The 26,008-nt window shown below is 35.7% G+C and overlaps 1 protein-coding gene across 2 annotated transcripts in view; it reads left to right on the forward strand.

Annotated features, from left to right (window-relative positions):
* Positions 1-26,008, forward strand: part of FBXL17 (F-box and leucine rich repeat protein 17) — a 503,519-nt gene that overhangs the window by 2,465 nt on the left and 475,046 nt on the right. For both annotated transcript variants that reach the window (XM_082723749.1, XM_082723750.1), the window contains exons 2-3: positions 18,270-18,392; positions 21,801-22,058. In XM_082723749.1, coding sequence (XP_082579875.1) covers positions 18,270-18,392; positions 21,801-22,058 — 381 coding nt within the window. The remainder of the gene's footprint in view (positions 1-18,269; positions 18,393-21,800; positions 22,059-26,008) is intronic.

The raw sequence follows: 26,008 nt of genomic DNA on the forward strand, positions 1-26,008 counted from the left end.
ACTGATGTAACTATCATCAGTTACAATTGTTACTCTTGCAAATACACTTTTTTGATTAGAGTTTTTGCGTGTGTGTTTAGATCCTTTTTTTTACTGTGATACCGATGTTCTTGTAAATAATATAGCAAAAGAATGGGAAAGCATAACTTTTCCTTGAGTCAAAATGTCATGATTTAACTCTTATGGAGGTGTGCTTTCTGGAGGAGTAATTGCCTACTCTGTGTTCAGGGTATGCATTTTAGGTAGGAGTAATTTTCTTGAGTTTTTAAAATCAGCAAATGACAAATATCATCAGATATTTGGTATAGAAGTTTGATTGCTGTCTTGTTATTTGGCAGGTAAGACTGTTTAAAAACCAAAACAAAAGGTAGGTACTTTCTGCTTTCCACCCAACTCATCATTTCAGGAGGCAGAGAACATTTTAATGCCCCCCCTAAAAAGGGTACATGATCCCATAATAAAGAAAATTTGTTTAGAATAAGTTTCGCTAGAATAGATTATCTGCTAAAAATGTTTTTTCAGATTTCTCTGTGCACTGTTCAACACGGTTTGAAGGACATTTGAGGATTTTACTCATTGGATTTGCCCTCTTGTGCTGGAGTGTTTATTAATTTATTTTAAAGGTGGGGGGGTTTCATTTTTTTTTTAAGATTTCATTTTTTTATTTGACAGAGGACAGCGACAGAGGGAACCCAAGCACGGGGAGTGGGAGATGGAAAAGCAGGCTTCCTCTGGAGCAGGGAGTCCAGTGCATGGATCCATCCCAGGACCCTGGGATCATGACCTGAGCCCCAGGCAGATGCTTAATGACTGAGCCACTCAGGGGCTCTGTGCTGGAGTATTTACACATGTTAGGTAGATTTCCTTGTATTAGAAACTTGAGTAAAGATTCTCTGTGTGTGTCTTATAGTCATAGATGTATTCAGCATGAAGTGAGTTAGGCTATTGGAATGAATTGAATTGAGGTTTTTCAGTGTTTACCAGTGCATTCCAACTTTTAGGAATAGGGCTTTTGGTGGAAGAGGCGCTGTCAACATAGATTTTTTTCATTGTTCTATCCACTCCGCTAAGGGCAGTGGCCGGTATTTTAGTAGGTTTGAGTAAATATTCATGAACAAATGAATGGCTAGGTGTTTAGGAAGTCTGGGCTGATACTCTAGGTGAATATGCCATGCCACTAAGAAAAGCCTCTAAGAAATGTTAATATCCGGACCTGAGTTGTTTTGTGAGCCACAGTAAAAGCCATGTGATGGTTAAAGGGTCTGGCTCAATTTTTGGTTAGAACTGGAGGTGTTTTTCTTGCAGAAGAGAAGACTCTGGGAGCGATGATGATGTTTTCATTTTTTAATTTATTTTTTAAAGATTTTATTTATTTGAGAGAGGGGACAAGTAGGGGGAGGGGCAGAGGAAGAGGGAGAAACTGTCTCCTCACTGAGCAGAGAGCCAGACTCAATCCCCAGACCCTGAGATCATGACCAGAGCTGAAGGCAGACACTTAACTGACTGAGCCACCCAGGTGCCCTATGACAATGTTATAGTACAAGAAGAACTGTTGCATACAGAGATACAAATCTATCACCTCTATTGGAAAAATTCTTAGAGAGCATGCCCTTCGTCCCTACTTATGGATCAGTAGCCTTTATGACGGTATTGCTGTTATTTTTTGTACCAGAAGTTACTGTAGTTGTAAAAAGGGGGGGGGTGGGATGTGGAGGAAGGAGAGTTTGAAAGAGAAATGTAAGGACATGTGATTTAAGGGTTGTTTTTAATGAAAACTACCAACTTGTTCCAGGTAAATTTTTTTTTCAGGCAAAAAGCAAAACAAAAGAAAACAAAACAACTCCCCCAAACAAACAAAAACAAAAAACCAAAACAAAAAAACCCCAAAAAAACCCAAAACCAACAAAAAACAAAAACCCCAAACAAACAAAAAAAACAAAACCCTACCTAAATTCTTTTTTATGGATGGCAGTTCATAGGGCACATTTTTGGTTCAATATCAAAAGATTTTCTTTTAAATTTTTCTTTTTATGTAACTTGTCTTAAAACATTAAAATAATGCAGGTAGGACAAAAGTTTGTCTAGAGTCACCCCTAATTTCTCATCTAGTTTCCCCTCTGGTGGTAACTAACCACTGTTACCAGTTTAGATTGTTCTTTCAGAGCTGCTCTGTACAGTAGCTTAAAGTAGTTAAAATTAAATCAAATTTAAAATTCAGTGTCTCAGTCACAGTAGCCACATTTCAGGGATTAGTAGTCATGTGTGACTGGCTGGTACCGTACTGGACTGTGCAGATCCAGAACATTTCTGTCTTTATAGTAAGACCTGTGTAAACCTTCATAGCTTTTTTTCATAAATGGCATCAAAATGTACGTTTCGAATTTTTTTGTTTTGTTGATAGTATGGTTTGGAAGTTTTTCCTTATTAGAAAGTAGTGTATGTATATAGTTTCTTTTTCTTTCTTTCTTTCTTTCTTTCTTTCTTTCTTTCTTTCTTTCTTTCTTTTTTTGGTAAAATGTTTATTTACGGGTGCCTGTTGGCTCAGTTGGTTAAGCATCTGCCTTTGACTAAAGTCATGATACCAGGGCCCTGGGATCGAGTCCCACATCAGGCTCCTTGCTCAGCGGGGAGTCTGTTCTCCCTTTGCCTGCTGCTCCCCTTGCTTGTGTGCTTGCACTCTCTCTCTCTCTGAAAAATTAAAAAAAAAGAAAAAAGTTTATTTATTTAAGTAATCTTTACGCCCAGCCTGGGGCTTGAACTTACGAACCTGAAATCAGCAGCTATGGACTTAGCCAGCCGGGCACCCCTTTCTTCCTTTCTTCATTCTTTTTTAACTGCTGCATGGTATTCCACAATGTTATACCCTACTGTAGTTTTCTATTATTGAATGGTTCCAACTTACTGCTACAATCAACAATGTTAACAGATGTTTTCTGTGCATATATAGTCAGGTTTTTTTTTTTTTTTTTGGGTAAATTTCAAGAAGGTGGAATTTTAGGGTTGAAGAATGTGTACATTTAGAAATTTAGAAAATCCTTTCTACCAGTACGAACTGTGTAAAAACAATGAATTGTTTCTTGAAATAGTGAGCTTTATCTTCAGAATCTGAAGAGACATTTGAGATCTGGTTACTCCCCACTTCTTTCGCGTGAAAAAACAAGCCTGAAGACTTCCAAGATATTTTAGATATTGGAAGTCGGTCCCTGGACTGGAATCCCTCTCCGTGTTTGCAGGCCTAGCGAGCTTTTCAATATATTATGAAAGAGGGTCTCAGTAATCTTCTCTTAGAGATTTTATGAAAGAGATTCCTGAATTGGGGTTGGCAGGGAGGAGCTTACACCAGACAACTTCTAAGCTATTATGAGTCACAGGCTAATTTTATAATTGGGTCTGTAGCGTTGAATTGTGGTCTTTAAATATAAGAAATCTGAGAAGTAGGGAATGGCTCTTCAAAGGTCATCTGTGGGAATAGCATTTTCTTAAGGACTTTAGCCTGTTACAGTTGATCTTTTACTGGTTGATGCCTTGGTTTGGATGAACTGAGGTAGCTTCAGTCTTTGACACCTGTTACATTTATAACTTAAAACAATCCTGCCTTGTGATATCACAATTAGAATTTTAAATTGTGGAGCCACTATGCAACAGTTTTACTAAATGATAGCAGTGGAATACTTTTCTTTCAGTGTTACTATTTGAGTAACTGGTATTTTAAGATCTGTATTTAATATTTAGAGACTTTGTGTGCATTTGTTTAGGAATCTTGCTCTCTGTCAGCCGACCTGGTTTTTTTTTCCCCCCAAAGAAAACCAGGTGAGAGATCTAGAATCTGTCACCACAATTAGAAAACTGCTGCATCATGCGTGCACCCCTAATAATATGTTGGTAGGTATTAAGTCTTGATTTTTTACAGCTTTATTGTTAGCAGCTTGTTCTAGTGATCAAGAAAGAATTTTATAAGAGAAATGTGCTTTGGGGGAAGGCTTATATACTTGACTTTTTTTTTTTTTTTGTAAGGATATGAAAATAAGGATGAAAGCAGTGGAAATGGGAGTCAAAGAAAAAAGTAATACTGCTTTTTAAAGCCTTGAATGTAACTACTAGTGGGTAAGAGGAACGAAGTTATTGTAGCATTTCATGAATGCTTAACTTACTACTCTAGTACCAGATAACCTCTAGAAGGTATATCTCTGCAATTCTAGGGATGAGTTTAGTAAGCTCTGAAATGGAATGTTGTTAGGAAGTCAGTTTCAAGATTTTTCTTTGTTGAAGAATGCCAAGTAATCTTGATTAACTTAGACCACAAAAGGTGAGATTTGTTTCTTATCTTGAGAGTTCTGTACGTTTTGGTGCCTTGTAATGTAGCTGTCAAGGGGATAATCCTGCCCCCCCCCCCCCCCCCCCGCCGCCAGCTATGGAATACCAGGTTGTATAAATGTTAAATAATAACAAAATAATAAGTGAAGGCATATATGAAAACATTTAATATTAGCATAATAATTTCCTAAAAAGTTGCTTAATTTTGGCTGAATATAATTTTTGTTTGTCAAGAGTCTTGCTCAAGTTTGGAGCCAAAGTGGTGTGCTAAGAGCATCTATGTGGAGGAAGAAGCTAGAATAGTGATGGGTGATTGGTTACATGCATATATATATATATATATATTTCCTAGTCCTGTCCACTTGAGAGGGCCTTACAGAAGCAATGCCCAATAACAGTGTATGCACTTAGGATCCAGATCTTAGCCTCTAAAAACCATTTTCTCCTAAAATGAATCAGTGTTGTTGGAGAAATGGCTGATTACAGAACTGGTACCAGGAAAGTACAAGATGAACCTAGAATATTTTGTCCTAGAGCATAAGGAATTGCTCAAAGAATAATGGGTATATGTCAGAAGGACACATCCTTTCTTAGTATCTCCTCCTAAAATACTTAAAAAAAAAAAGTTTTGTGTTTTGAATTCTGTGACTGGCTCTGGCATAAATCTTATTTTTCTGTAAATTTCGTAGTATCTGACTCTAGAGTAGCACTCTGTAGTAATAGTTTGGATTTTATAAGTTCGCTGTGCCTTAAATTATAATGAATAAATTGCAAGAAATTATTTTAAATTATAGATTAGGAAATAGTTCTATGTGACTTCCCTGTGGGTATGTGGTTAGAAAAGTACCAGAAGTAGGTTTTGCGCTTTTCTGAACAGTACTTTAGGTTTTTCTGAACAGTACTTTATTCAAGAGACTGTTTAGTACATGTTACTTTCAAGATTTTGGCAGGTAATATAAGTAGAGTATTTAAGAAGCAAGGGATGATATACATAGAAAAAAGTTGAAAAAGGGCAGAAAAGTAGAACTTGGTTGAAATAGTTAAATCTGAGATGATTGTGAAGAGGAAATCTATTTGAATCTTAAGCATATTATCTGCTTAGTTATTTATTATAACAGGTGATGTTTGCATATGTGCACTTATGTTGTCTCAAATAGGAATTCAAAGATTCTGGGAAGAAAAATGATAGAATGATAGAAATACAGAGCTTTGTGGACGTTTTGGGAGAAAAACAGCTATATTGATATTTAATTTGCTCATTTTAAGTGTACAATTTGAGTTTTTTTTCTTTTAAAGATTTTATTTATTTGAGAGAGAGAGAGCGCGCATGAGCAGGGGGAGGGTCAGAGAGAGAAGCAGACTCTCTGTTGAGTGGGGAGCCCAACAAGGGGCTTAATCCCAGGAAGCTGGGATCATGACTTGAGTTGAAGGCAGATGCTTAACCAATGAGCCACCTAAGGCACCCCTACAGTTTGAGTTCTAACAAGTGTCAGGGCTGTACAACCATCATTATAATCCAGTTTTAGAACTCCTCAAATAGTTTCCTTGTGCCTCCTTGCAGTCTTACTCTGCAAAAGTCTTTGCAATTTCTGCTCACACCCCTATCTCCAGGCAACTACTGATTTGCCTTCTGCCTATATAGTTTTGCCTTTTCTAGGAATTTCATATAAATGGTATCATACAATAAGTAGTCAGGAATATTATGGGGTTTTTTCTTTTGAGATTTTATTTATTTGACAGAGAGAGGGAGAGGGAGAAACAGGCTCCCTGCTCAGGAGGGAGCCTGACACAGGGCTTGATCTCGGACCCCAGGATCATGACCTGAGCTGAAGGCAGATGCTTAACCAACTGAGCTACCCAGGCGCCCCAAGAATATTGTGTTTTATCTTGAATACCTCTGTGTCTCTCATGACACCCAGCATAGTCCCTGACACAACAGGAATCAATATAAAATAGCTACACAGGTTTGGTTCTTTTCAAGTATTATTTCTATAACTTGCATGCCATCTGCTTATTCATAAACTTTTTTTTTTTTTTAAGATTTTATTTATTTATCAGGGAGGGGGAGGGGAGAGAGCGAACACAGGCAGACAGAATGGCAGGCAGAGGCAGAGGGAGAAGCAGGCTCCCTGCCGAGCAAGGAGCCCGATGTGGGACTTGATCCCAGGATGCCGGGATCATGACCTGAGCCGAAGGCAGCTGCTTAACCAACTGAGCCACCCAGGCGTCCCTCATAAACTTTTTTAATAATACTTGATAACAGATAAAATCTCCTTATTCAAAATTAGATGGCCAAATATAGGTATTGGCTTTTTTGATTTTCAAATACTATAAGGTTCTGTGGGATAGGTTTGACTAAGTGTTAGACAACAATGCGTTTTGTGGAAGCTTTTTCGGTTTGAATTATCTTCTGAAATTTTATACTGATGCCCTGGTCAAAAATAGAATCTTTCAAGGCTCAGGAATATTTGGATGTTGCTGGAAGTGATTATTTCAGATTATATCTGTGATATGATTTGTACATTTTCTGGTAATTCATATTTTAGTTGTGTTTTCCAGATCTGGCACTAAAGATCAAGAATATTAAGTTTGTTTTCAACTGAGGTCCTGATTAGAAGTCACTGCTGTTTCCCAGTGTCCATTCCCCTCATATTCTTTTTAGTAACGGAAATTACCATGTTCTAACTTGGCATGTGGTCACCTAATTAAAGTCTGTTTTTCAGCCTTTCTTGTAGATAGGTGTAGCTCTGTGACTAAATGTTAGGTAATTGAATATGAGTGGAAGTAATGTGTACAACTTCTTAGTCCTACCATAAAAGCAGCTGCTTGCCCTTTGCTTCTTCTTCCTTTTTTTAGGGCTAGACCACCCGGATTATAAGAGTAAGCCATCTTCCACTTAGTAGCTGAAGGCAATGATGGCAGAGCAACAAGGTACAAAATGATAGCTCCCTGGATCTTCTACATACTTAGAATGCCTACACCTACTTAGTTTGAATTTCTGTCATGTTCAAACTATTGCTAACACACCTGTGTTAAAGTAAGCAGTTTCCTGGGTTGATACAAGTGACATCCCAATGTTCTTTAGGCTCCTTTTTCACCTTTATAGTTTTCTTTATTCAATAAAAATGTTGTTACAGGTCAGTCCTTGACAGACCAACATTCTCTTTCTTCAATTTTGAAGTACACGTTCTCTTGAATCTCAAATTATCCAAAGAAAATTCAGAAATGCCTTTGACTATATAATTTTTTTTTTTAAAGATTTTGTTTATTTGTCAGAAAGAGAGAGAGAAAAAGCACACAAGCAGGCAGAGAGGCAGGCAGAGGTGGGGAGAGAGAGGCAGGCTCCCTGCTGAGCAAGGAGCCCAATGAGGACTCGATCCCAGGACCCTGGGATCATGACCTGAGCCAAAGGCAGCGGCTTAACCCACTGAGCCACCCAGGCATCCCTTGACTATATAGTCTTAAAGCTAGTGAACGCATCTCAAGTCATAGTGTCTCTTACAGAAAACTGGGTATATGTGGACAAATGTTGGTTAGATGAGTTAAGAAGATAGTTTGGAGGAGAAGTAGTTATTTTCTCAGGAGTTAAGATTTGGGAGATTTGGGAGAGAGGGCATTTTAATGACAGAAAGAAATACAGGGATATTTAAATATTGTGTTAGATATCTATTTTTATGTAACAAATTATGCCAAGCACTTGGCAGTTTAAAACCACAGATTTTATTATTTTATATTTTCTTTCTTTCTTTCTTTTTTTTTTTTTTTAAAGATTTTATTTATTTATTTGACAGACAGAGATGACAAGCAGGCAGAGAGGCAGGCGGAGAGAGAGAGGGGAAGGAGGCTCCCTGCTGAGCAGAGAGCCCAATGCAGGGCTCAATCCCAGGATCCTGGGATCATGACCTGAGCCAAAGGGAGAGGCTTTAACCCACTGAGCCACCCAGGTGCCCCATTATTTTATATTTTCTGTGGGGTAATAATCCCTTTGAGATTTAGATGAGTCCCATTTGATCCTGGGTTTCTTATGTGGCTGTATTCAAGGTGTTGACTGGAGCTATTCAACTGGGGTTGAGGAATTCCTGTCCAGACTTACTCGTGAAATTGTTGGCAGGCGTCAGGTCCTCATTGCTGTTGGCTAACATCCTTAATTAAGTTACTTGCCATGCCCTGTGGCTTCTCCATAGGGCTAACAGCAGCGTGGCAGCTCACTCCTCCCAGAGCAACAGATCCAAGAACACCCAAAAATGGAAGCCACAGTTTTTTTTTTTTTTAACGTAATCTCAGAAGTAACATCCTAGCAGTTTTGTCATACTCTGTTTATTAGAAGTGATCAGTCATTAAATCCAGTTCACACTCAGGGAGAGGATTATATAAGTATAAATAAACATTGTGCAGATTGCCTACCACAAACAAAGATCTATTATATATGCATTGGAATATCAGTTTAATATTTTGCCTTTTTATTTTTAATCCATCTTTTCTGAACAGTTTTATCTACCCTTCACACACTTACAAGATTTCCTTTCAGCTGGATAACTAAAACTCATGGAGATCCACCTAGATTTAGTCAGTTATCTGTGGATTATAACAATCTTCTCACTTTCACAAAAGAGCAAACTAATGTTCAAAGAAAGTACAATCCAAAGTCATATATTTTAAACAAGGTGCTTCTTGGTTCCGTGACCATATTCTACATAAGGGGTGGATTAACCCCTTAAAACCAGTAAAGTTAAAGTTCTTTAACTTTAAACAAATGGTTTACTTTCCCTGACTGAATCTTTATTTTTTCATCTTATAAAATGAGGAGAATGAGCATAAAAATAACTACAAAAGAGGGACATGCAGCTATAGCTGCAGGAAGAGTGGCAAATCTTTTCCATAAAAATAAAGTAAAACTGGGCAAAATTGCCTACAACTATTTGGGCTTTGGAGATTGATTGAAGGCAGAAAAAAATTGAGAAGCATTTATTCTTAGGAAAATTGCTAGTGCTTATAAGAACATTGATGTCTACAGCATTCTTGCATTCCCCAATTCCTTTGGCAAGAACCAGAGTTTGGGAAACTAACAGCCTTGTTGCCAGAGGCTAAGTCAACTTGTGGCAACATGTAAAAACCTGTATGTGTCAACTTGAAGTGATGAACTTGATAGGAAATATAATAGTGAAAACCCACATATTTGCAAGTCTTAGGTTTTGGTGCCAATTGGGATGGGTCAGACCTTGGAAGTGAGAAAACTACAAAGGGATAAGCTCTCCGCATATCCCTTGTTAACTGTGAAACCCCGCACATGTACAGGGGAGACCTGAAGTGTTTAGCAAAAGACAAGGGCCAAGGCAGACTTGGGAACTGGCTAAGCCTTGAATGTGCTCTTCTCATCCCAGGCACAGATTGAAGAGCAGGTTTGAGATGTATGAGCATACCTTTGCACAGACAATTAAGCTATGCAAACAGGGTAACCTCCATTGGAAGCCAGAGTAAAAAAGTATGTAAGTATTAAAACCTGAGCAGAGATATCAACACTGCAGGGGACATAGATCCCACAGTTTAAGGCCAGGGAAATTAAAATGTCAAAAAAATTCGGTGGGGGGTGGCTGGCTGGCTGAGTTGGTGGAGCATGTGACTCTTGATCTCAGGGTTGTGAGCCTACTACAGGGCTTGAACTTATCACCCTGAGACCAAGACTGGGCTTGAACTCATGGCTTGAGCTCATGACCCTGAAATCAAGACCTGAACTGAAATCAAGAGTTGGATGCTTAACCAACTGAGCCACCTGGGTGCCCCTAAAATATCTTTATTTATTTATTTTTTAAAAAGATTTTATTTACTTACTTTAGAGAGAAGAAGAGAGAGAGAGAGAGAGGAGAGAGCATGAGTGACAGGGAGAGCATGAGTGAGAGGGAGAAGTGAGAGGGACATCCTAAAATGTCTAGTTTTTAACAAAAAGCTATGAGATATGTCAGGAGACAGAAAAATGTGACCTATACTAAGAAAAAAATGTTAATAGGAAATAACTATGGGGACGCCTGGGTGGCTCAGTTGGTTAAGCAGCTGCCTTCGGCTCAGGTCATGATCCCAGTATCCTGGGATTGAGTCCCACATCGGGCTCCTAGCTTGGCAGGAAGCCTGCTTCTCCCTCTGCCTCTGCCTGCTGCTCTGTCTGCCTGTGCTCGCTTGTGCTGTCTCTCTCTCTCTCTCTCTCTCTCTGACAAGTAAATAAATAAAATCCTAAAAAAAAAAAAAAAAGTAAAGAAAATAACTATGAGTGGGCTCAGATATTAGATTTAAAGGACAAAACTATAAACATGTTAAAAAATGGAAGTATTCAAATTATAGCAAAAAATAGGACACTGACTCGACAAATAAATGGTGAATCTCAATATGAAGAAATGGAATCTATAAGAAGAGTATTTCATTTTTTTGGTGTTATTATAAATGGAAATGATTTTTAAATTGCATTTTGAATTATTCACTGTTAATATGTGGAAATATTTGCTTATTAGCTCTAAATTTTTTTGTGCGTTCTTTAGGATTTTTTATATATAAGAAAGATCATGATATTTGTGAATAGAGAACATTCTAATTCTTCCTTTCGTGGATGCCTTTCATTTCTTTTTCTTGAATAGTTGCCCAGGTTGGAATCTCTAATATAATGGAGAGAGCAGACATCCTTGTCTTATTCCTCATCTCAGGGGAAAATGTTCTGTCCTTCACCATCAATGTTAGCTATGTGTTTTTAATAGATGTGCTGTCTACCAAGTTAAGGAAGATTCCTTTTATTTCTGGTTTCCTAAGTATTTTTATCAAGAAAGGGTATTGGATTTTGTCGAGTGATTTTTCTGCATCTGTTGAGATGGCATTAAAAAAAAAAAAACCACACACAACCAATTCATAACATCTAAAAGCAGTGAGAGGAAGATAGTGCTGTATATAAATGGAACAATATTTCAAAGGATTCATAGCTTCAGAAATAATGGATTTTAGAGAATATTGAACCAACATTTTTCCAGTGATGAGTGGAAAAAACCCCACAAAAAACCTGTATATACACTCAATTCTGTGTATACTCAACAGTTGTCTTAGGAAAAAAGGAAAAAAAGAAATAAAAAATAATGTGTTATGAACAAAACCTGAGAAAATGTTCATCAACTCATTTCAGCTACAAGAAGTGCTAAAAGATGTGCTTTAGTTTGAAAAGCAATGAAACGGATGGAAACTTGTATATTCCAAAAGGAATGCAAACTGTCAAAAATGCTGTTGTATTGCCTTCTTGATCTACTGGAGGAGGGGGTGGAATTCATAGGTAATAAAATAAAAATCTGATACCAAAAAACCCCTTTCATTTTATTAATATGGTATGTTTTAAATGGGTTTATTTCTACATTTGGACCACTTTTGCATTCCTGGGGTAAATCCTACTTCACCGTGGTATATAATGCTTTAATATGTACTGGATTCAGTTTGCTGATATTTTGTTGAAGATTTTTGCATCTGTATTCGTAAGGGGCATTGGTCTATAATTTTCTTGTGATGCCTTTGTTTGGCTTTAGTATCAGGGTAAAGCTGACCTCATAGAATGAGTTAGGAAGTGTTACTCATCATCCACGTTAGAAGAATTTAAGGATTAGTCTTAGCTCTTCAAATGTATCACTAATTATTTCCTCTGTTCCTTAGCTTTCTTCGTTGGAAGTTTTTTTTTTTTTTTTAAGATTTTATTTATTTATTTGTCAGAGAGAGAGGAGCAACAGTGAACACAGGCAGACAGAGTGGCAGGTAGAGGCAGAGGGAGAAGCAGGCTCCCTGCCAAGCAAGGAGCCTGATGTGGGACTCCATCCCAGGACGCTGGGATCATGACCTGAGCTGAATGAAGGCAGCTGCTTAACCAACTGAGCCACCCAGGCATCCCTGTTGGAAGTTTTTTGATTACTGGTTTAATCTTTCTACTTCTTATATTTCTATTCAGATTTTCTATTTCTTCTTGAGTCAGTTCTTTGGTACTTTGTATGCCTTCTAGGAATTTGTCCATTTCATCTAGGTTATTTAGTTGGCATAGTATTATATAATTCTATTTCTGTAAATTTGGTAATAATATCTCTATTTTCATTCATAATTTTAGTAACTTGAGTATTTTCTCTTTTTAGTCTGGTAAAGGTTTTTCAGTTTTGTTGATCTTTTCAAGGATTTAACTTCTGTTTTCATTGTTTCTATTATCTTTTTAGTCCATATTTTTTATTTGCTCTGATTTTTAATTTCTTCTTTCTGCTTGGCCTGTATTTAGTTTCCTCTTTGTAGTTCTGTAAGTTGGGAGGTTAGGTTATTAGTTTGAGATTTTTGTTCTTTTTAATACAGTTATTTACAACTGTATTCCATAAATTTTGGGATGTTGTATTTTTGTTTTCATTTATCTTAAAATGTTTTTTGTTTTTCCCTCTGATTTCTTCTTACTTATTGGTTGTTTTCAAGTGTGTTCTTTAATTTCCAGACATTTCCAGATTTCCTTTTGTTACTGATTTCTGATTTCATACTATTGTGTTTCAGAGAAGATACTTGCTATGATTTCAGTCTTTTAAAATTTATTGAGACTTGATTTGTGACTGACAGTTTATCCATGTTCACTTGAGAAGAATGTATATTCTGTTGTTGGATGGAGTGTTGTATAAAAATATCTGTTGGCCTACTTGGTTTAAGTGTTCAGATTTTCATTTTCCTCATTTATCTTCTGTCTGGTTGTTTTATCCATTATTGAAATGTTGTGTTGAAGTCTCTAAGTATTGTAGAGCTGTTTATTTTTCCCTTAAGTTCTGTCAGGTTTTGAATCACCTATTTTGGACTTCTTTTGTTACACATACATATGTAATTATTATATCTTTTTTAGTGGATTTATCCTTTTATCATTCTGTAATTTTCTGTCTCATAACAATTTTTGTTTTTAAGTGTATTTTGCCTGACAAAAGTGTGGACACTACAGTTCTTTACTATTTGGATAGAATACATTCTTCCATTCTTTTACTTTTAACACATGTGTGTCCTTAGATCTAAAGTGAGTCTTTTATAGATACTATGTAATTTGATCATCTTTTTCTTTTTTTAAAGATTTTGTTTATTTATTTGACAGACAGAGATCACAAGTAGGCAGAGAGGCAGGCAGAGAGAGAGGGGGAAGCAGGCTCCCTGCTGAGCAGAGAGCCCAATGAGGGGCTCTTTGATCCCAGGACCCTGGGATCATGACCTGAGCTGAAGGCAGAGGCTTTAACCCACTGAGCCACTCAGGTGACCCTGACCATCTTCTTGTTTCATTACTTCATTCTCTATTTCTAAGTTGGAGAGTTTGATGTTTTTATATTTGATGTAATTATGATAAGGAAAGACTTTCACCATTTTCTTATTTTTCTTTGTCTTATACTTTTTGTTTATCAATTTCTCCATTGCTCCATTTGTATTAGACATTTTTAGTGTACTATTTTGATTACCTTCTTTTCTAGTGTATGTATGTGTGTATGAATATATACATAAATACACATTTTATATATATTTTTAGTTACTTTCTTAATATTTGTTGTGGGGTTATAATTAACACCATAATTTACAACATTCTAGTTTGAATTAATACTGTTCTGTTTATCTTGAGCGTACTGATGGTAGTACCCCCTGTCAGAAATGCCTGTAGTGTTTGTCTAGGCACACATTACTTATGGCATGTTAAACAGACATTTCTGCTACCAGAGCCCCTATTAATAGCTGGGCCAGGTCTTCTGGTTCTTATTATAACATATGTTACACACCAGGCATCATCTAGGCACGTTGAGGGTGGAGAGAAAGAGTAGTCTTGCGGCTCTGCCCTTTTTAGAGTTCAAGGGTGGAATGTCAAGGGTTTTGCAGGTTTACTCTCTGTTGGCTAATTTAAAGCAGAAAAGCAGGAATTAGGTCATGAGAAGGGAGAAACAGGGTTACTCAAGCAGTCAGTTATCTAAGTTACCTGGAGTTTTCTGAAAGACGTTAATGGGTGGTAAGAACCTAGTTCCTTTTGTTGTTTTTTTAGTAGTTATGTCATACAGTTGGCAATATGTTTACTCAGGATGTGTTTTTTTTTTTGAAATGGGTGTCATGGCAATTAAAAGCTTAATATTAGACATACTAAAGTGAAAATTATTGTCAGACACTTAAACTACGAATACCAATATAGTTTCATGGTATATAAAAACTTTGTTCTTATATTTATGTTGTTATTGTTACAACTTACACTTTTATGTGGGCTTTGTGCCCATTCATAGAGATTTATAATTATTATTTTATATAGTTGCCTTTTCAGTCATGTAGAAAATAAAAGGGGTGCTAGGGGCCATACTCCCTCAGTTTTTGTTTATCTAGATATATTCTAACTTCTCCATCATTTTTGGAGAATAGTTTTGCTATATATAGAGTACTTTCTTTGAGCACTATATGTTATCTCATTGCCTTTTGGCTTACATAGTTTCTGATGTGAAATAAGTTGTTCACCTTATTGAGACTCCTTTGTACATAATGAATTACTTTTCTCTTGCTACTTCCAGGGTTCTCTCTTTGTTTTCTGACAATTTGATTATAATATGTCTGGGTATAGAGTCTTTGAGTTAATTTTATTGGTGTTCACTGAGTTTATGAATGTCTAGATCCATGGCTTTCATTAGGTTTGTCAGGGCTCAGCATTGTTTTATTTATTTATTTATTTATTTGTTTGTTTGTTTGTTTATTTAAATTTTTTGGTTTTATTTATTTTTAAACATTTTTTAAAGATTTTACTTATTTGAGAGAGAGAGCAAGAGCCCACACAAATGGCAGAGGTGGAAGCAGAGGAAGAGGGAGAAGCAGACTCCCCACTGAGAAGGGATCTGGACATGTGGCTCAATCCCAGGACTCTGATAGGATCATGACCTGAGCTGAAGGCAGATGCTTAATTGACTAATCCACCCAGGTGCCCCAGCATTGTTACATTTAGACTGAAATTTCTCTTCCTTGGCCTGTAATTACAGTTTTGGCTCAGTTTTAAAAGACTTTGCTGTACTACTTTGGTTTTCTTCTGTACACATACAGCTTTGTGGTTAACTTGGGATTTTTGTCACTTTATACACAGAGTTAAGAGTTTAAGGGTCTTCTTTTCTCATCCTTCCTTCACACTCTTTAACTTAGAGGCCTCTTTTCTTGGTTCTCTGACTGGAAAGATAGAGTTTCTTTCAGAGTTAGAGCTGCCTCTGCTGCTATCAGTTTTGTATAACTGGAGCTACATTTATTTTAATTTTTAAAAATTTATTTGCTTTATAGGGGGAGGGGCTAAGGGAAAGGGAGAGAGAGAATCCTAAGGAGATTTCCTGCCCAGTATGTAGTGTGATGCGGGCTGGTTTCCATGACCCCAAGATCATGACCTGAGCTGAAACCAAGAGTCAGATGCTTAACTAGCTGAGCCACCTAGGTGCCCCCGGGGCTACTTTTATGGTGGAATGTTAACAAAAAGGTAGTGAGGATTCCTTTCACACTCTTTGGTCCACAGAGTTCTCTTTGCTGGTTCTACTGGCTGGAAAGATGGTTTCACTTTCAGGGTTTTAGGTGCCTACATAGCTGCCACATTGCAGCTCTGTGACTGAGGCTGTATTTGGGACTTGGCCAGCAGAGAGAAAAAGAGAAAAGGGAAAGAAGAGAAAACCCAAAACAAGGATTTTTCTCATAATCTCTGGATCACATTCTGTCCAGAAAAATGGCTTTCTCTCTGTATTTTATTGTGCCTAACATACACTTTTGCATAGGGGTCATCCTGTTCCATGATGGGAGGTAAAAGGAAAAAACCTCAGGAAACTCATTACTTTTATTAGTCATTCTGTAAGTTTTGGCTCACCTCCCTGGTCCATCTGTTATTAACCTTTTAGAGTCCTGAGTTAATTGCTTTTTGTGTTGTTATGAGTGGGTGTGAGAGGCTTTAGTGGGCTTAACTCCATCTTTCCTTGTGATTCTTAAATATATTTTTTATTTCTCACTAGACCGTTGGAAGAGGAATGATAGTTGTGAAGAGGAAGTAGTTATTTTCCCCAGGTTAAAGATTTAAGCATAGTAGAGTTTTAAGCTTAGATGTCTACAACTTTTGTTTCCTGGAGGTTTCTATTTTAGATCATAGTTGTGATAGGAATCATTTATATACTGCTTAACTCTGTTCCAGACCTTTCCCCCCAAACTTTATCTATACTTGTTTGGTCCTTGCGGTAACTCTGTCAGGTCAATACTATATTATCCCTATTTTAAAGATCAGGAAGTTGGGGTATCTGGGTGACTGAATTGGTTAAGCATCTGATTTTGGCTCAGGTCATGATCTCAGCATCCTGGGATTGAGCCCCGGTGTCTGGCCGCCTGCTTAGTGGGGAGTCTGCTTCTCCCTCTCTTTTTGCCCCTCCGCCACTCGTGCTTGCTTGTTCTGTCTCTCTCAAATAAATAAAATCTTCAAAAAGTAAAGATAAGGAGATTGAGGTACAGAGAGATTAGGTAATTTGCATGAGGTTACATAGATAATAAATGGTGGAGCCATGATTTAAATCTAGCATAAGACAGTTTAGTGTTAGAGCATATGTTCTTATTAAAATTTTCACTTAATATTATGGAAACTTTCATATACAGACCAAAGTAGAAAATATAATGGACATGGCCCCTGCCATGTATCATTCAACCAGTTTTAATAGTTTTCAATATTATTTCTTTCTTGTTTCTTTCACCAACTTTGTTTTTGATAAAGTATCTGAAAGCAAATTCTAGATAGCTTTTAGTTACAGACTCTTAAGTATATAACTAAAATGCATTATTTACTAAAATGCATTATAGCTTTTAAAACACAATATAACTACAGTATGGATATAGCCACTATATAATCAATACCTAAAAAGTGAAGATTAATTTTCTTTAAATCATCTAGTATCTATTTTGTGTTGAGTTTTATCTGATTGTCTCAGAACAATCTTCTCATAGTCAGTTCAGTTAAGGATTTCAGTATGGTCCACACATTGTATTTGTTGGTACATATCTTAACTATAAAGATTCTATATTGGTCCTAATCCATCTTTTTGTGATTTTAACTTTTTAAATCTCTTTTAAAAATAAGCCTTTTATTTCAGAATAATCTTAGAAAAGTTGCAAAGATAGTATAGTTTCCTGTATATTCCTTAACTGTTTTCAATTTTCCCTAATTTAATTATCTTACTTTACCGTGGTACATTGACCAAAACTGTAAAATCAGTATCAGTATAGTCCTCCTATTGATGTTTTTCCAATTCAGGATTGCATTAGTTGTCATTTCTCCTTATTCTCCCCTGATCTATGATAATTTCTCCATCTTTCCTTGTTTTTCTGACCTTGAATTTTTTTGAGAAGTTCTTATCAGGTATTTTTTAGGCTGTTCCATAGTTAGAATATATGATATTTTTCTCAGGTTTTGATTGGGGTCATGAATTTCTGGAAAAAAATATGATGGAGGTAAAATGTCTTATGATTTATTTTCATCATTCTTTAAAAAAATTATATGAAAATTCACCAGGTTCCAAGGTCAAAACTGTAAAACTACATCCCTTTAAAATAGTCTCACTTTCATCCTTCCCTTACTAATCTTTTCTCCTTTTCCCTAAAAGTAAGCATTTTTATTAGTTTTTGGCTTCTCCAGCCCATCCTTTTTTTTTTTCTTCTTCTAAATATTGGCAAACTTTCTCTTTGTGTTGTTCCCTCTGCTTCCCCACTCCCTCCTTTTACATGAAAGGTGATATTAGCACATATTCTTAGCTTCACTGTACTTCCTCTTTAGGCTACTCCTTAACAATGACTTTTCTAATAATGGCCCTTATATTCAAGATGGTTTTCTGTTTCAAAAGTTAATTTTTTCTAACTAATAAGAATCTTTTCCTGTGCCTTTAAAGTGATTAGTACATATTATGCGGTTCCTTTTTTATTTACAGATATTTTCCAATTTATCCCTGGATGAGCGTTGCCTTTCTGCCTCATTGGTTTGCAAGTACTGGCGTGACCTTTGTTTAGATTTCCAGTTTTGGAAGCAGCTGGATCTTAGTAGTCGTCAGCAGGTATGGAATCTAATTCTAAGAAACTCACTTTGACCTCCTCAAAAAATGTCTTTATTCCTCTTCAGAAATAACTTATTTCATGTTGTAGTTTTCAAGATAGTTCAATTTACTGTAATTTATAATTACATGTTTAGTAATTTTTTTGTGTGCGAATCATGTTAAAGCTAGGTTTTGTGGTGAAGATATTTTTTAATGTGGATTGGTAATTTTGGGTTGCTTCTTAATCTTCCTCTATATCTTCTCCCTTTTTTCTTTACTTTCAAAGAAAGTTATTAAACTTTTCACCTTTTTTGGGGGAGGGGTTTAACAGTAGAAAATGATGGCAAATGTTTATATAGTACTGCTGACATGCCATGTACTATTCTATGAGCTTTACACATACTAAAGGATTTTATCCTTCTAACATTGTTATGAGTTAATACTATTATTATTCCTTTTAACATATTATTATTACACTATTAATAGTATTCTTATACTATTGTTATAGGTGAATAGTATAATTTTTTTGTCAAGATTTTATTTATTTGACAGAGAGATCACAAGTAGACAGGCAGGCAGAGAGAGAGGGGGGAAGCAGGCTCCCTGCTGAGCAGAGAGCCCGATGTGGGGCTTGATCCCAGGACTCTGGGATCATGACCTGAGCCGAAGGCAGAGGCTTACCCTACTGAGCTACCCAAGTGCCCCTAGTATAAATATTCTTACACAGTTTTTATAGTTGAAGATTTAGAAGCAGAATGGACTAATGTATCTTGTTTTAATTTTCCAGTCTTCTTTATTGCCTGGCTGCCTAGTGTGTGTCTATATGGTGGCATAAATTAGGAAAAAAGATAGAATTAGTAGTGTTTATTTCATATAATTTGTTGTACTTGTTGGATTCTTCTTTTAGACTTGGTTGTTAGTATTTTGTATTAGGAATACATAAAAATATCCAAAAAGAATACGATTTTATTGGAGTGCTGAACCTGCTCCAAATCCTTCCATGATATTTTTAGGTAGTGGTGTGCTGATACATGTTGAATAACTAGCTTTCAAAACAAACAAATAGAAAGCTGTGTATTATAGTATTTGCTGGTTTTTGTGGTACAGATGCTCCCACCATGGCCTATTTCAGGCTACCAATGTGGTATCACTGAATGCAATGATGTCACTGATTTGGAAATAGGTACATGTTACAGGCTCTTGTAAGTTCGTACAAGCCAAATTCATCATACCACTGGTAGTTCGTGTGTGTGTGTGTGTGTGTGTGTGTGTGTGTGTATAACTCATTCACTTTAAACAAAATAAGCAAATTCCTGAGTATGTAAGTTCCTATTTATTTTTCTGCCTCATTGGTTAGAGGTTGAAATAATTACAGAATTAGTTATTTCCCTGCTTGGGTCCGTGAAATTTGTGTCTACGAAAATGGTGAGTATTTAGCTAATTGTGGCAGGAAGAGTGGAAAGAAGTAATGTGAAATAATACATTGGCTCGTTACTTCATTAGTCTTGGATATCTGAGCTATTTGTTATAAACTCAGACCAAGAATAGCCTTTCACCCCTACTGGTAGTTAGGTCTGGAGATGAAAAACAATAAAAATAGAAGGGGAGGTATGCCAGAGTTTTAGCTTTGAAGGTAACTGTCTACATTTTTTTTTTTTGCTTTTCCCAAGTATAAAGGTAGTTGCAAACTTGGCTCTTACTTAGTATTCCTGAACACTCCAGTTCTTTCTTCTGTTCTAAATTTCATCATGTGCATTTTCTTTCATCATTATTTGTCTTCAAGGAACTTGAATAATACTAACTTTGTTTTCTTTTAAATTTTTATTTATTTATTTTTTGTTGAAGTTTACCTGATGTACAATGTTAACGTTAGTGTCAGGTGTCAGGTATATAATATAGTGCTTTGACAATTCTGGATGTTGTGCTGCACTCATCACTATACAGTGATTGCCACACCATTGACTGTATTCCCTATGCTGTACCTTTCATCCCTGTGATTTATTCATTCCGTGATTGGGTAGGGAATATGTAGAGGTTGATTTTTTAAAAATTATGTTTGAAATTCAGATGACCATGTGAGTTTTTAACCACATGAATTTTAATGTTACTTGTATTTAGTTTGGAGTTTTCTGATAAGAGCTATTTGATATGGACATTTTTATGTAATCTTTGGTGTGCTGAAAAACAAAATGTTGTGTTTTCTTATCTATGAATTAGTATATATGTGTTAGTATTCTGAAGTAAGTAGTAAAATTAAAATTTATATTTTGTGGCAGGTATCTCCTAATTGATTAGGTATAATAAATTATAATTCATAAGAGCATGATGACTGATATACACTATATGCTGGGCTAAAAATAGACAAAACATTTAAAATCTCAATACAGTTTCATTTATGGGGAGTTTTTGGTGAGTTTGAAAGTTAAAGTAACTTTCCTAGTAAGGACAGATCTTTAAGATTTTAAGGAAAACTAACACATATATTCTTGCTTGGTGTTTTCGACAGCACTTCCAACACCAAATGTGTGGAGTTTTTCATTCTAACAAAATCTCTGACAATAGCTGGGTGTCCCAAGAATTCAGTTCAATTCTGAAAGTAACTCCTGGGGTTAGTGCAAAGCTTCACAGGTTATTGGCTTAGTCCCATAAGACTGTCTCCACTTCGCAGGCCTGTCTCAAGTCCCAGGAGCCCCCGGTACTTCTTACTGACTAGCTGTTAATTCAGGAGTTCCCTTGACCATTTTCTTAGGTTTGGTAATTTGCTAGACTGACTTGCAGAACTCAGGAAAATACTTATATTTACTGGTTTATTGTAAAGGATACAACTCAGGACTGGCCAGGTGGAAAAGATACATAGGACAACATAAGTTGTGGAGCGGGAGAGGGAGAGGAGAGGATGTGGTGCTTCCATGTGGTCTGTGGGCATGTCACCCTCCCAGTACTTTAAGGTGTTCACTAACCAGAAGCTCTTCAAATCTCAATGTTCAAGTGTTTTTATAACCCAATCTCTAGCTCACCTACCCTCCTAGGAAGTCAGGATTTGGAGCCGAAAGTTACCACCCTCTAATCACATGGTGTTTGGTCTTTCTGGTGACCAGACCCCAACATGAAGCTTTTGGGGAGCCTCAACTTAAGTCATTTCATTAGTACAAACTCCTGTGTGGTCAAAAGGGGCTTGTTATGAATAAGAAAAGAGACTCCTCTTAATCAGGAAACTCCCAAGAGTTTTAGGAGCTCTGTTCTAGGAACTGGGAAAAAGACCAAGTATGTATTTTGTATTATACCACAGTTCTTGTTATGCTTTAATATTAAATCAGGTTTTCTTTTGATTATGCTATTATATTACTTATTAGGGAAAATTTAATAAAAGAATAGAAAGTAAGTTTTTTGTAGCAAAATTTTAAATTTATTGCTTTTTTTCTCTCATAGGTCACTGATGAATTATTGGAAAAAATTGCATCAAGAAGTCAGAATATAATTGAAATCAACATTTCTGATTGTCGCAGTATGTCTGATACTGGCGTATGTGTTCTAGCATTTAAGTGTCCTGGACTTCTTAGATATACAGCCTACAGGTGTAAACAGCTTTCTGACACTTCTATTATTGCGGTTGCCTCTCACTGTCCTTTACTTCAGAAAGTTCATGTAGGCAACCAGGACAAACTTACTGATGAAGGACTCAAACAGGTAAATTTTAGCATCTATAAAATGATTTTACTCTGATTAACTAAAAATGTTTACTTTAAAAGATTATTATGTTAAAAATAATGTGCAGAGACTAGAATAAGCCATCTTTTTTTTTGTACCCATAAATGTTTATTTTAGTGAACTAGAATGTCATGGTTATAACTGATAAGTTAACTTTGTTGTGTTTTGTAGTGAGTGCTTGAACTTCTGTGACAAGCCATTTATTTATTCTTTTGTTACTTAAATTTTATACCAAATTTTGCTTTAGGTACTAGTAGTGTGCAGTTCGGGTCAGCATGACATTTTAAAAATTAACTTTTAATTCCTCCTTTATGTTACTAGATGATTTGCTTATGTGCTTTAAAATATATGTTTTAAGGCATAAATGAAGTCTAAATTAAAGAGTATAAAATGAAGTAAAGGGTGGTGATTATCTATATTTAGACCAATAATTGTATTAAAAATACTGTTACTTGTGTTTTTTCTTTGATGCACTTCTTTTGGAAATGGCATTTAAGATTTCTTGTCTCAGAGTGGATTATTTATTCAGTGAATATTGAATGGATTCCATGTGCCAGGCCCTGAATTTATGAATATTTAGTAATGTTCCCACTATTATAGTAGACACTTACTATATTTTAGCATTTAACCCCTGAAATAACTTTGTGAAATAGTTTGTATTAAAGTCATTTTGTGAAGGAAGAAATTAAGGCTTAGAGAGATTTAATTAACTTACCTAATGTTTAGCAAATGATGGAGTTGGGATTTAAAACCTGGGTTCTTCAAAATCTCTTCCATTTTTCCAGTATTCCACTCCACTAGACTAAAGATCTCCTTTGAAAGACCTTGAATAAAGGGACCTGCTCTGTGAGGGCAGAGGCCATGCACATTTGCCATTCTACCTACCGTTCCTTTGGCAGACATTTTTGGAAGAAAGAATTAATAATTTCATTCAAGAACTTTGTCAGGATTAATGTTTAAATTCAGAATTGGGGTGCTTTTTTGACTTTTCCCAATAAAAGCTGAGTATCAGTAAAGGCCTAGATTTAAATCTGATCTGAGATGAGCTTAGAAATAAATTGAAAAGCCCTTAATTTAAACACTACATATGAATTAACTGAAAGCTTGGTATTAGATGAAATTTGAGAATATTCTGTCCTAAATAGTACTGGGTGTGTCAGTCTAATTTATATATTAGAATGCTAAAATGTATATGGAAGTCTGCTTTGTCTGCAGAGGGAAATTGGGCAATAGCAGTGTTATTTGGTTTAATATTTGTCCTGATCCATTTCTGTTATATATAGGATTACTCACTAGCAGCATGGAGTTTTTTTTTTTTTTTTTTTTTTTTAAGATTTTATTTATTTATTTGAAAGAGAGAGCATGTACATGAGCAGTGGGGAGGGGTGAGGGAGAGGGAGAAGCAGATTCCCCACTGAGCAGGGAGCTCAACGCAGGGCTTGATCTGAGAACCCTGAGATAATGACCTGAGCCGAAGGCAGACATTGAACCGACTGAGCCACCCAAGTGCCCTGCAATATTGAGTTCTTAAATGTATTAGTACAAAATAATCTTTAAGGGGGAATTATAAATTTTACTGACATGGTATGACTTTTTTGTGATATAAATGTCCCAGTAAATTATATTTTACAATGAAACATTTTTAAAGGTGTGTGTATTTATGAAGAAATGGACTAAATTTGTTGTATATTTAAATATGATATAATATGAATAGGTACCAGTTGAGCAGACCGTTAAGGATATTCCTATGATAATAAGATCCATAGTTATGGTTGAAATAGAGGGAAAATAAAAAGTCCTTTAAGGAGCTAGACTTAAATATGCCAGTCAAGGATCATGAATTTATCTGTCTTTACAACTTTGAAATTAGTTATGTTAAATCTTCTCTACAACTAATTTATGATAAATTACATGTTTAATTCAGATTTTTATAGTTTCTGATTTATAGTTATATGTGAGGTAATAATCCTGATAAAAGTATTAAAAAAATCTAAATCTTTTTCATCCATAAGTAACTTTCTTAAGTAATTAAATTACATTAAGGAACTATAAAGGAACCTCATTTCAGTATACTTTCTTGTGTATACTTTTCTATATATAATACTTTCCTATGCTCAGTGTACTGTAGCAGGGTGTGTCTTATTTTAGCTTCTTTTTTTCTGATGGAATAGTGTTGTGGTATAGTAGAAAGAGAATGGCTTTCATATATACATAAAGTAGAATAAAAGTTTTGTGAAGCAATACATAGCATTATGTACAGTACACATTAATGTTTTCTGTTCTATACTATTCTGTTACATTAATGTTGGCCTTGACCCACCCACTCAGTAAATTTATTTCATGTCCCATTGATGTTTGATGAGGTGTGCTATGGAGTATGCTATAGTTTTAGTGAACTAACAATTTAGAAATATTATAAAAAGTTTCACAAGACCTAAAATGGAACTGTTCATGATTGATGGATTTTCCTTGGATTTTTTTTTCTTTTTTCTCTTTCAAATAGAGTATTTGATTGAGTGGTTGATCCTGCAGTTAAAGTTGTAGGGTTTTGGGGTTTTTTCCCCTCTCTTCTGTTAGTAAAAATTGACAAATGTTTTAGAGTGGTATACATGTATTTATGATAATGTCTTTATATTTTTGTCATAACAGCTATAATTTTAATTGACTTTAGCAAATACATGAATGTATTTTTGAGTTCTATGTGTTTATAAAAGTAGTTACATAAAGTATTTCAATTTGGAGTTCTGATGGATCTAAATTTTAATATTTTAAGTATTGCATTCTACTTAACAATGTTTCTTAAACTTAGGTGAAACACCTAAATATCAGACTGTTTTTGGCTGAACAATATGTTCTTTGTGAAATACCACCTTGAAATCGTGGTATTTTTATTTCCATAAAAATAACTCCCAAGTAATTTTACCAGTGGAATATAATTTCTGTCATGTACATCTTTTAAAACTACAATAACATTTTTGGAGGGGAGAAGCATTAAGAATAATAAGCTCTTTGAGTTTTTCTAGTATTTCATTGCCATCTAACACAGCCAGCAAACAAGAGATAGTGATAGCCATAGTATTTAAAGAAATCTCAGAATTTATATCCATTAAATTAATCTTTTATGTGACTGCTTGTATTTGATTTTAGCCAATTAATACAATTCATGAATTTCTATAGAAATTTGGAAATATTCACTAGAGGTATCTCCTCAGATTAAAATGGTACCCAAATAATAAATGTTGCATTAGTAAATTTCAGTCTTGCTTTATAATGAGTTTTTAGGTCTTTAAGTATAAATATTTAGAGTGACATATGCAAAGTATCAGAGTAGGCAGTTCTAAAATCTTAACTACTCAACAGAAGCATAAAAAAACAAGAAGACTGTTAGAACCAACTTTGCCAGAACTCTGGAAAAACATCTGTGCTTTTGAGCAACCAAAGGAATGTTGAACCAAGGAAAAGGCAGTTAAAAAAATGGTAGGAAAGCTTTGTGGCATTTTTACTTGTTTGTGTTCCCTACCCTCTCCAGCTTGTCAACAGTCATGAAGATAGCAGCCTGGTTCTAGAGGGAGCAAAGCAGGGTTTATTAAAAAATTGTCATCCTTGCCTATTCTAACCTGACTGGGAGCTTCTTGAAGGATTGATGAAAGGTTTTTCCATCTGTTTCACCCAACTGAGGCTCGAGAAGCAGTGGGCATTGACTGAAGCACTGTAAGGCAAATGGAAACCTGCAGATGCTTGGGGCAAAAGATTATTGCTAGTCATGCCTTATACCTGAGAAGAAAAGTCAGGTAGAGAATTCCTTTGGGAAATTGGAACAGTCAAAGCGCCAGTTTATACAGGGGAACTTAGAAAGCCATGTGCATGCCCAGGGCAGGACTCATGCTCAGAAGTACCTTGAGAAACCCTTAAACTTTCCCTGGCTCATG

Source organism: Mustela nivalis (assembly GCF_964662115.1).
Source record: "Mustela nivalis genome assembly, chromosome: 3".
Taxonomy (NCBI): Eukaryota; Metazoa; Chordata; class Mammalia; order Carnivora; family Mustelidae; genus Mustela; species Mustela nivalis.